General features: G+C 44.7%; 1 protein-coding gene across 2 annotated transcripts in view; it reads left to right on the top strand.

The window, feature by feature from the left end:
- MKRN2 (makorin ring finger protein 2) overlaps nt 1-12,562 on the top strand; it is a 29,867-nt gene that overhangs the window by 4,596 nt on the left and 12,709 nt on the right. Inside the window, exons 2-3 of one of the 2 annotated variants that reach the window (XM_055259429.2) lie at nt 10,491-10,619; nt 11,706-11,887. In XM_055259429.2, coding sequence (XP_055115404.1) covers nt 10,491-10,619; nt 11,706-11,887 — 311 coding nt within the window. The remainder of the gene's footprint in view (nt 1-10,490; nt 10,620-11,705; nt 11,888-12,562) is intronic. The other variant, XM_063630344.1, reaches the window with a different exon arrangement.

Here is a 12,562-nt window from a genome sequence, read left to right as displayed (position 1 = left end):
ACCCCAAATCCAGAGACTGTCTAGAACTAGGACAAGTGGGTCCCAGGATACAGCTGTATTCAAGGCTGAGATTATTACCATATCTAGTAAGGGGTCACAGCCAGATCATGAGGGCAGAAGACATAGGGGGTCTGGAGGAGCCTAGGTGCAGGCTTCCTACATCTCTCCCTCCCTGAGAGGGCCACACAGCAATGAAAATGCGGCAACATATGTCCAGGGAAGCCCATTAGGGATTCAGTGCCCAAGCTGGTCACATAGGCACCCTCTGCCTAGCATGAACCAAAATTCCAGACTCCCAGAAGGAAAGCAGGTTTTCAGCCTGAACTACATCGTACATCAGTTTAGACACAGGAGCCAGTCTCCATCATTTAGGGAAAATTTTGTATCTGTGTAGAGAACTGTTACTAGCCAAGTTCCCAGATGCCAGGCAAGGGGCAGCCTTGGAAGCAGACCTTCCTAAGGATAGCAGTCTCAGATCTGCTGTTTAACTCTCTTCTGTGCATTTATAAAATCGGTATTGTAAATAACAGGAACTCTAAGTTTCTAATAAAAAGTGCCCTTAGTTTTCCAGCTTCTGTTTGCGCTTTTTCTTTTTAAAAAATAAAACTATAACAGCCTTATGGCAAATTACTGCACAATGTCTGATCTAGTGCAGTGGTCCCCAACCAGTCCATGGCCTTTTAGGAACCAGGCCACACAGCAGGAGATGAGCAGTGGGCAAGTGAGCAAAAGCTTTATCTGTGTTTATAGCCACTCCCCATCACTCACATTACCACCTGAGCTCCACCTCCTGTCAGATCAGCAGCAGCATTAGATTCTCACAGAAGCACTAACCCTATTGTCACCTTTGCATGTGAGGGATCTACATTGTGTGCTTCTTATGAGAATCTAATGCCTGATGAACTGTCACTGTCTCCCATGACCCCCAGATGGGACCATCTAGTTGCAGAAAAACAAGCTCAGTGTCCCACTGATTCTACACTATGGTGAGTTGTATACTTATTTCGTTATATGTTACAATAATAATGTGCACAATAAATGTAATGTGCTTGAATCATCCTGAAACCATCCCCCATCCCCCCATTCTGTGGAAAAATTGTCTTCCATAAAACTGGTCCCTGGCTCCAAAAAGATTGAGGACTGCTGATCTAATGGTAGGCCACAAGAGGGTGCTTCCTGGGGAAAGCCTAGATGACTACCTAGCAAAGGCTGTAGGATGGCACCATTGTATAGTCACTTAAGTCATGAGGTCCAGTTCTCATTTTGTAGGCTCAGAAATTTGATTCTGTTGGTGTACATAGAGGTGGCTCATACTAGCCAAACTCATAAGAGACTGACTTATATACTAGAATATCCTTTTATAATTTCCCTGGGAAAAAAATAAACTGTCAGGTAGGTCTGGTCAGCACTTCCTCTGCTTTTGGGGAGAGGAACAGGTGGAGAAGTCAGAGGTTTCTGATTGGGGCAGATGTGCAGCATGTTCACTAGTACTCTTTCTCTGGAGACACCAGCAGTCTGGGCCTCTCGGGCCTTCCTGGCATTCCTTCCATACCATTCCCTCTTGTTGTCTAGTTCTTTTTTTTTTTTTTCCCTGAGACGGAGTCTCACTCTGTCGCCAGGCTGGAGTGCAGTGGCACAGTCTCGGCTCACTGCAGCCTCCGCCTCTTGGGTTCAAGCGATTCTCATGCCTCAGCTTCCCGAGTAGCTGGGATTACAGGCGGCTGCTACCATGCCCGGCTAATTTTTGTATTTTTAGTAGAGACGGGGTTTCACCATGTTGGCCAGGCTGGTCTCAAACTCCTGACCTCAGATGATCTGCCCACCTTGACCTCCCAAAGTGCTGGGATTACAGGCGTGAGCCACTGTGCCCGGCCTTCCTGTTGTGTAGTTCTGTTCTATTTTCCACTTTCAGACAGAACCATATAAATGGTTAGATTGATGCTTTCTATATCTGCTTGCATTTAGTCATATTCTAGCTGTGCCTTCCTGCAGTTATTCCCAAGCATTCTTTATTAGAGAATAGATGTTCCCAACTACATCTTCCAGAGCACTAGCTCGAGAGGATCTGGGGCCCCAGATTGGGAAGTGCCATAGCGTGTGGATGCCACTAGTGGTGAGCCTGTGGGCTGCAGGGTATGAGGAGGCCTCTTGGATCAGCCAAGACTCATGCTGGTCCATGAAGGAAGGTGGGTTATAGTAATTCAGTAGAATGAAAGATACGGGCTACTGTGTTTTACACAGGGGCCATGATGGGGATGAAGGCAGCATGATAGGGAAATTGATTTTGTTGGGGAAAGGTCAGGGCTATCTGGAAAGGCCAGAGTTGGAGTCCTCATACCTAGCAATTAAATCTTCTGTAAGTCACCTCACCTCTCTGAGCCTTGGCTTTGCTATTTGCAAAAAGAAAAAGAAAAAAATACCATATATCTTATCCTCAAGAATCACTACTCTTAACATGCTATTATATATCTTTCCAGATTTTTTTTTTGAGACAGGGTCTCACTGTGTTGTCCAGACTGGAGTGCAGTGATACAATCATAGCTCACTGTCGTCTCCAATTTCTAAGCTCAAGTGATCCTCCTGCTTCAGCCTCCCTAGTAACTGGGACTACAGGCGCACACAACCACAGCTGGCTAATTTTTGTATTTTTTGTAGAGATGAGGTTTTGCCATGTTGCCCAGGCTAGTCTTGAACTCCTGAGCTCAAGAGATCTGCCCGCCTCATCCTCCCAAAGTGCTGGGATTACAGGTGTGAGCCACTACGCCTGGCCCCAGATTTTTTTTTTTTTTTTTTTTGGAGACAGAGTCTTGCTCTGTTGCCCAGGCTGGAGTGCAGTGGTGCGATCTGGGCTTACTGCAACCTCAGCCTCCTGGGTTCAAGTGATTCTCCTGCCTCAGCCTCCCAAGTAGCTGGGATTACAGGCACCTACCACCATGCCCAGCTAATTTTTGTATTTTTAGTAGAGATGGGATTTTGCCATGTTGGCCAGGCTGGCCTTGAACTCCTGACATCAAGTGATCTACCTGCCTCAGCCTCCCAAAGTGCTGAGATTACAGGTGTGAGCCACCATGCCCTGCTGGGCCCCAGAATTTTAAAGTACACGTATGTATATATTTATAATCTTTTACCAAAATGAGATCATACTGTATATACTGGTTTAAAAAATTTTATTGTGGGCCGGACGCGGTGGCTCACTCCTATAATCCCAGCACTTTGGGAGGCCAAGGTGGGCGGATCACAAGGTCAGGAGTTCAAGACCAGCCTGGCCAACGTGGTGAAACCCCCGTCTTTACTAAAAATACAAAAATTAGCTGGGCGTGGTGGCAGGTGCTTGTAATCCCAGCTACTTTGGAGGCTGAGGCAGGTGAACGCTTGAACTTGGGAGGCGGAGGTTGCAGTGAGCCGAGATGGTGTCACTACACTCCAGCCTGGGTGACAGAGCGAGACTCCATCTAAAAAAAAAAAAAAATTATTGTAAAATTTCCATAAAATTTACCATCTTAACCATTTTTAAGTTTATAGTTCTGTTACATGCATTCACATTGTTGTGTAACCAATCTCCAGAGCTCTTTGTCTTGCAAAACTGAAACTCTGTACTACCCATTATAAAACTTCCATTTCTCTCATCCCCAGCCTCTGACACCTGGCATTCGACTGTCTGTCTCTATGAATTTGACTACTCTAGGGACCTCACAGAAGTGGAATCATACAGCATTTGCCTTTTTGTGACTGGTTTATTTTACTTAGCGTAATGTCCTCAAGGTTCATGCATGTTGTAGCATGTGTCAGAATCACCTTTCTTTTTTTTTGAGATGGAGTCTCGCTCTGTGGCCCAGGCTGGAGTGCAGTGGCGCGATCTCGGCCCACTGCAAGCTCCGCCTCCCGGGTTCACGCCATTCTCCTGCCTCAGCCTCCCGAGTAGCTGGGACTATAGGCACCTGCCACCACACCCAGCTAATTTTTTTGTATTTTTAGTAGAGACGGGGTTTCACCGTGTTAGCCAGGATGGTCTCTATCTCCCGACCTCATGATCCGCCCGCCTCAGCCTCCCTAAGTGCTGGGATTACAGGCATGAGCCACCGCGCCCGGCCAGAATCACCTTTCTTTTTAAGGCTGATTGTATGGATAGACCACATCTTGTTTATGCATCTTGTTTATGCATTCATCCATTAGCACGCTTGAGTTGCTTCCACCTTTTGGCTATTGTGAATAATGCTGGTATGAACATGGGTGTGCAAATGTTTATTTGAGTCCCTACTTTGAAGTCTTCTATTTTTTTTGAAACAGACTCACTCTGTTGCCCAGGCTAGAGTGCAGTGGCGTGATCTTGGCTCACTGCAACCTCTCCCTCCCAGGTTCAAGTGATTCTCCTGCCTCAGCCCCCAAAGTAGCTGGGATTACAGGTGCCCACCACCACGCCCAGCTAATTTTTGTATTTTTAGTAGAGACGAGGTTTCACCATGTTGGTCAGGCTGGTCTCAAATTCCTGACCTCAGGTAATCCACCCACCTCGGCCTCCCAAAGTTCTGGGATTACAGGTGTGAGCCACTGGGCCTGGCCTGAATTATTTTATGTCTATACCCAGAAGTGGAATTGCTGGATCATATGGTAAATATATTTTCAATTTTTTAAGGAACTCCCATACTGTTTTTCTATAGCAGCTGCACCATTAGCTGTTTTGTAATCTACTCTTCTCAGTTAATTGTGTTTAACTTTCCATATTAATAAATTTTCATTTTATACCTAGTCCATACTCACGTTTATTTCAAAATATCTTTCAAAATATCTGATTTCAAAAATGGCTGTTGTATCTGGTTTGTTGAAACCAGACTCTAGTCCAGAGGTAAGTATTGCATCTGGTTATTATGTCCCTTGTGTTCTGTCTGCTAACCTAGCATTGTCTCTTCCCTTTTTTCTCTTTTTTAACAGCTTTTTCTGAGGTATAACTTATATACCATAACATTTACCTGTTTGAAGTGTACAGTGCAAAATTTTTAGTGAATTTACAAAGTTGTACAACCATCACCACAGTTAAATTTCAGGACATTTCTATCACCCCCAAAAGATCCCTTGTGCCCATTAGCAGTCACCCTCACTTCTCTCCTCCCGACCCTATGCAACCACTTAATCTACTTTCCATCTCTATAGATTTGCCTTTTCTGACATTGCATATAAATGGAATCCTGCAACATGTGGTCTTTTGTGTCCAGCTTCTTTCACTCCACATAATGTTTTGAAGGTTCACCCATGTTGTAGTGTGTGCCAGTACTTCTTTCCTTTTTATGGCTGGATAAGAGCCCATTGTATGGATAAATCACATTTTGTCTGTCTGTTCATCAGTTGATGGACATTTGGATTGTTTCCACTTTTTGGCTGTTATGCATAATGCTGCTTTGGACATTCATGTACAAGTATTTTTGTGGACATAGATTTTCATTTTCTTGGGTACATACCTAGGCGTAGAATTGTTGGGTCATATGGTAGATTTCTGTTTACATTTTTTAAGAAACTGTCAAACTGACTTCCAGACTCAGCCTCCTTTAGTTACGTGGCACTTATAAAGAGAGTAGGCCTAGATCCCACGTCCAGCCTCTTTTATATTTATTTGATTGTTTTCTCGAGATGTCTTTCATAGGTTGTCCCCAGTCTCCCGTATTTTCTATGAACTGGATGTTAGATCTGGAGTTTTGTGGATTCAAATTAATTGTTTCTGGTTAGAATATGTCATAGGTTGTTTTATACTTCATTTTGGGTCATATCAGCAGGTGCATATTTAAGTTTTTTCCAAGTCGATTTTGGGTCCAGCATCATTTGTTGAAAAGATTCTTTCCCCCACTTACTTTTTTTTTTTTTTTTTTTGAGACAGGGTCTCACTCTGTCACCCAGGCTAGAGTGCAGCAGCATGATCTTGGCTCATTGCAACCACTGCCTCCTGGGCTCAAGCGATCCTCCTACCTCATCTTCCTGAGTAGCTGGGAGCACAGGCGCACGCTACCATGCCTGGCTGATTTTTTGTATATTTTTTGGTAGAGACGAGGTTTCACCATGTTGCCCAGGCTGATCTCAAACTCCTGAGCTCAAGCAGTCCACTCGCCTTGGCCTCCCAAAGTGCTGGGATTACAGGCATGAGCCACTGCATGCGGCCTATGTGTGGTTCTATTTACAGGGTTTTTTGTTTGTTTTTGTTTGTTTGTTTTGAGACAGGGTCTTGCTTTGTCACCCGGGCTGGAGTACAATGGAGTACAGAGCTCACTGCAGCTTCTCTCCTTCCTGGACTCAAGCAGTCCTCCCACCTCAGGCCCCCAAGTAGCCACCATGCACGGCTGATTTTTGTATTTTTTATACAGATTGGGTTTTGCCATGTTGCCCAGGCTGACCTCAAACTCCTGGGTTCAAGCAGTCCTCGCACCTTGGCCTCCCAAAGTGGTGGGATTACGGGCATGAGCCTCTGAGCCCAGACTATTTATGGATCTTTAAAGAATCCCTGCAGCCTCCCTAAACTCCAATCTCTGTGATTTGCCTGAGGTTCTACTCCCAGTACCAAGACCTAGAATATGCCTCCAGGTAGGAAGTCAGACTAAATGTGGGGCTTACTTCCTGTGTTTCCCTTCTCTTAAGGACCAGTCCTTTTTTCTATTGTCTGAGAGCAGTTGTTTCACATATTTTGTTTCATTTTCCAGTTGGGTTTTTTTTGTTTTGTTTTGTTTTTTTTACAGTGAGAAGCCAAGATCTATGCTCCTTGGTAGTCAGAAGCAGAAGTTTATTTTTTTTTCTCTCTCTCTCAGATGGTTTCTATTCTGTGTCTTCAAGTATTCTGATATTTTCCTTTGTAGTATCCCATCTACTAAACTCATCTAATGTAATTCTCATTTCAGACATTGTATTTTTCACTTCTAGAAGTTTCATTTGTTTTTTGTTTTGTTTTGTTTTGAGATGGAATTTTGCTCTTATTGCCCAGGCTGGAGTGCAATGATGTGATCTCGGCTCACTGCAACCTCCGCCTCCAGGGTTCAGGTGATTCTCCTGCCTCAGCCTCCCAAGTAGCTGGGATTACAGGCACCTGCCACCACACCTGGCTAATTTTTGTATTTTTAATAGAGACGGGGTTTCACCATGTTGGCCAGGCTGGTTTCGAACTCCTGACCTCTGGTCATCCGCCCACCTCAGTCTCCCAAAGCTCTGGGATTATAGGCGTAAGCCACCATGCCCAGTATTTGGTTTTATTTAAATCATCCATTTCTCTCCATATTATGTTTATGTTTTTCTTTAAATCTTTCAGCATATTGAGCATATTTATAATAGCTGTTCTTAAGGTCTTATTTTGCTGATTCCATCATCTCTGTAATTCCTGTTCTTTATTTTTCTCTTGGTTATAGGTCACATTTTTTTCTGCTTTTTGGCATATCTAGTAATTTATGATTGGATGCCAAGCATTGTGAGTTTCTGAGCATTTGGATTTTATTGTCTTCCTTTAAAGTTTGTTTTGGCTGACAGTAAGTAACATACTTGTTATCAGCTTGTTTTTTTTTCTAAAGCTTATTTTTAAGGCTTATTAGGGTGTGTCTAAAATACTTGTACTCTAACACTAGTTTACTTTTTTTTTTTTTTTTGTGAGACAGGATCTTGCTGTCACCCAGGCTAGGGTGCAGTGGCACAATCATGGCTACTGCAGCCTTCAACACCTGGGTTTAAGCAATCCTCCTGTCTCACTCTCCTGAGTAGCTGAACCACAGGTGCATACCACCATGCTAGGCTAATTTTTAAATTTTAGGGTCTCCCTTTGTTGCCCTGGCTAGTTTATCTTTTTTTTTTTTTTTTGAGACGGAGTTTTTGCTGTTGTCACCCAGGCTGGAGTGCAATGGTACAATGTCGGCTCACCGCAACCTCCGCCTCCTGAGTTCAAGCGATTCTCCTGCCTCAGCCTCCTGAGTAGCTGGGATTACAGGCATGCACCTCCACTCCTGACTCATTTTGTATTTTTTTAGTAGAGACGAGGTTTCTCCATGTTGGTCAGACTGGTCTGGAACTCCCGACCTCAGGTGATGCGCCTGCCTCGGCCTCCCAAAGTACTAGGATTACAGGGGTGAGCCACCATGCCCAGCCTAGTTTATCTTTAATATCAAGGCATGTTCATCTAGGGTCTCTACTGTTTGAGTATTCACTCAGGTCTCTCTACCCTGTCTGGACAGAGTTAGAATGCCTCCCAGGTATTCCTGTACCACTTACTCCTTCAAGGCCAGGATCTGATATCTCAGTGGAATATTCTGATACAGAACATGTGATACATCTGATATTCTGATACATCTGAAACAATGTATCAGAAACAGCTTTCATTAAAAACTATACTTCAAGTACCCATACAACCTTTCTGTTTCTCACTTTCAGTACACTGTTCAATAAATTGCATGAGATTATTCTACACTTTATTATAAAATAGATTTTGTGTTAGATGATTTGGCCCAACTGTAGGCTAATGTAAGTGTTCTGAGCATAAGTAAGGTAGCCTAGGCTGAGCTAGGAGAATCACTTGAACCCACAAGGCAGAGGTTGCAGTGAGCTGAGACTGTGCCATTGCACTCCAGCCTGAGTGACAGAGACTCTGTCTCAGAACAAAAAACAAAAAACAATGGCTTCATTGGGATGTAACTCCATCATTAGTCAAGGAGCATCTGTGTATATCTTTTGATACCACACTATGGTATTTGATCCTCACTATGACCAGTTAAGTGGGTACTATAATCTTCATTTTATAGGGAAAGGTAGCAAGGCCCAGGGAAGTTGGTTTTGTAACATGTTCTTAAGTGGCAGAGCTGGGTCTTGAGCCCAGATCTTTTGGTTTCATTAGTCATGCCCTTTAAGCTCCTTGAGAACAGAGAGAACAGTTTTTCACAGAGTATTTTCTCAATTATGTGGCTCACATTGAACATATCTCAAATCAGGAAGATATATCTTCACATAGAAATGTATGGGATCGGGCAACCTGCTCGGGTCCCCTTCCACACTGTGGCAGCTTTGTTCTTTTACTCTTTGCAATAAATCTTGCTACTGCTCACTCTTTGAGTCCACACTGCCTTTATGAGCTGTAACGCTCATCGCAAAGGTCTGCAGCTTCACTCCTGAAGCCAGCGAGACCACGAACCCACCGGGAGGAACGAACAACTCCAGACGCGCCGCTTTAAGAGCTGTAACACCATGAAGGTCCGCAGCTTCACTCCTGAGCCAGTGAGACCATGAACCCCACCAGAAGGAAGAAACTCTGAACACATCCGACCATCAGAAGGAACAAACTTCGGACACGCCGCCTTTAAGAACTGTAACACTCAGCGCGAGGGTCCGTGGCTTCATTCTTGAAGTCAGTGAGACCAAGAACCCACTAATTCCGGACACAGTAACTTCCAAAGTATGGTGTTAGCAGTGTGTCTCTAAGGCTGAGGGAGGAAGCCTTGGAAATGCGGTCTGAAAGCCTGCTAGCTGATTCTAATATGCAGCCACAGGCTGGAATGCAGTGGCGTGATCTCGGCTCGCTACACCCTCCACCTCCCAGCCGCCTGCCTTGGCCTCCCAAAGTGCTAAGATTACAGCCTCTGCCTGGCCGCCACCCGGTCTAGGAAGTGAGGAGTGTCTCTGTCTGGCCGCTCATCGTCTGGGAAGTGCAGAGCGCCTCTGCCTGGCCGCTGTGCAATCTTCCAAGTGTGAAGTGTCAACCTTTCTGCAGGTGTACCCAACAGCTCCAAAGAGACAGCGACCATCGAGAACGGGCCATGATGACGATGGCGGTTTTGTCAAAAAGAAAAGGGGGAAATGTGGGGAAAAGAAAGAGAGATCAGATTGTTACTGTGTCTGTATAGAAAGAAGTAGACATAGGAGACTCCATTTTGTTCTGTACTAAGAAAAATTCTTCTGCCTTGGGATGCTGTTAATCTATAACCTTACCCCTAACCCCGTGCTCTCTGAAACATGTGCTGTGTCAACTCAGGGTTAAATGGATTAAGGGCTGTGCAAGATGTGCTTTGTTAAACAGATGCCTGAAGGCAGCATGCTCATTAAGAGTCATCACCACTCCCTAATCTCTAGTACCCAGGGACACAAACACTGCCGAAGGCTGCAGGGACCTCTGCCTAGAAAAGCCAGAGACCTTTGTTCAGGTGTTTATCTGCTGACCTTCTCTCCACTATTATCCTATGACCCTGCCACATCCCCCTCTCCAAGAAACACCCAAGAATGATCAATAAATACTAAGGGAAAAAAAAAGAAATGTATGGGATCATTTGTTTTTCTTTAAGAAAAGCTGTCATTGAATCAGTTGTAGTGCCTCTGAAATCACTGTTGTAGAATCAAGGAAATATATAGATCTCTCTCCAGGGCCTAATAGAGCCTTTATACATGCTCTGTATGCTTGGTAAGTATTTGTATGCTAGGTTCAAGAATAAGCTGATTTTATAAAGCAAAATGTGCTTCTAAAAGTTGTATGCCTGTGCTTGTCTCTGCAGGTATTTTATGCATGGTGTGTGTCGGGAAGGAAGTCAGTGCCTATTCTCACATGACTTGGCAAACAGCAAGCCGTCCACCATCTGCAAGTACTACCAGAAGGGCTACTGTGCCTATGGAACTCGGTGCAGGCAAGGACTCTGCAACAGGCTCCAGCTGTGACACTGATTTCATTTGGAGAATGGGTCTTGATAAGGGGGAAATTTTAATGTAAAAGTAATGTGACAACATTACAAAAAGTATGGCAAATAAATTTAAAACCTCAGTTTCAGTACCCTAAAACTAATTTTCTTTTCTTTCTTCTTTTTTTTTTTGAGATAGAGTCTTGCACTGTTGCCCAGGCTGGAGGGCAGTGGTGAGATCTTGGCTCTCTGCAACCTCCGCCTCCAGGGTTCAAGCAATTCTCCTGCCTCAGCCTCCTGAGTAGCTGAGATTACAGGCACCCGCCACTACGCCTGGCTGAATTTTTTTTTTTTTTTTTTTGTATTTTTAGTAGAGACGGGGTTTCACCATGTTGGTCAGGCTGGTCTCTGACTCCTGACCTTGTGATCTGCCCGCCTCAGCTTCCCAAAGTGCTGGGATTACAGGCATGAGCCACCATGCCCGGCCTAATTTTCATTTTTTAAAACTACTTTTCAGCCTTATTCTTATGAATATATAGTTATAAAATTGTACACAATTCCGGAAATTTGTTCATGCTTTTGTAGTGAAGAGCTGATCTTTTTTTTCCTAGGCTGCAAAGCTTCCTTCCCTCCTTTTTCTGTGCAGTGCAGTGGGAGATGATGGAAGTAGGCCCACCTTGGTCTTCCCCTGTCAATGAGTGCCAAGAGAGTCAGGGAGAGATCATTGGCCCTTGTCAGCATTTTGGGGACTCCTGCTCCAAAGAATACTGGGTCAGTCAGGCATCAGGAGATTTCAGCTCAACATCTATTTGGAACTTTCAGGTTCTCTGTGTGGTCTGGAGCTGTGTGTCTGTCCCACTCAAGTCCCACAGAGACACTTAAGCATAGGTGATAGATAGCAAATGTCCCCCTCACACTGAATTGCCAAGCATCTGTTAATAATCGATAATCCTGTTAGAGTTTAAATATTGGAAAAGATGGCCGCCTTCTTCACCTCAACAAGTGCAGCAGAAGGAGGGCCATTGGCATCTGGGGAGTGTGGGAGATGTGTGTGGGTGGCATGTCTGTAATGCGTCTGCTGTGTGTTTTGTTTAGATATGACCACACGAGGCCCTCTGCTGCAGCTGGAGGTGCTGTGGGCACCATGGCCCACAGTGTGCCCTCCCCAGCTTTCCACAATCCTCACCCTCCTTCTGAGGTCACTGCATCCATTGTGAAAACTAACTCACATGAACCCGGAAAGCGTGAAAAGAGAACATTGGTTCTTAGAGACCGAAGTGAGTAAGCGGAAGCCTTTTGTTGCGTCTTTTTGCATAGCACTCTTGTTTATGCTTGGTGCTCCTTTCTGGCCTCCTTTTGTCAAGAGGATTCCTAACCTAATACACCTCCAGATAGTCTGCGTGGAGAGACTTCAGAACTGTTCTGAAGAGGCTCCATGTGGCTGCAGATCATTCAAATGATACATTCGCCCTTGTGCCCAAGGCTGGGTTGAGCTCCAAGACTGGCCTGGCAAAACATAAAAATGCAATCTTTTTGTCAACATGTAACTTCCATCTTCATATGGTGGTTGTCCAGCTGGTGAGAAGCATCAAGCTCTTCATTTCAAACCTAAATATTTTGTCTGGGTGCAGTGGCTCACACCTATAACCTCATGACTTTTGGAGACCGAGGCGGGCGGATCACCTGAGGTCAGGAGTTCAAGACCAGCCTGGCCAACATGGTTTAGTAGAAACCCTGTCTCTACTAAAAATACAAAAATTAGCCGGGCATAGTGGCAGATGTCTGTAATCCCAGCTACTTGGGAGGCTGAGGCAGGAGAATTTCTAGAACCCGGGAGGCAGAGATTGTAGTGAGCTGAGATCACACCACTGCACTCCAGCCTGGATGACAAGAGTGAGACTCCCTCTCAAAAAAAAAGAAAACTAAATATTTTGCTAAAGAGCATGTTTCAC

The sequence above is a fragment of the Symphalangus syndactylus genome, chromosome 21 (genome assembly GCF_028878055.3).
Source record: "Symphalangus syndactylus isolate Jambi chromosome 21, NHGRI_mSymSyn1-v2.1_pri, whole genome shotgun sequence".
NCBI lineage: Eukaryota > Metazoa > Chordata > Mammalia > Primates > Hylobatidae > Symphalangus > Symphalangus syndactylus.
Note: the sequence above shows the minus strand (reverse complement) of the source record. Positions and strands in the feature narration are given on the sequence as shown.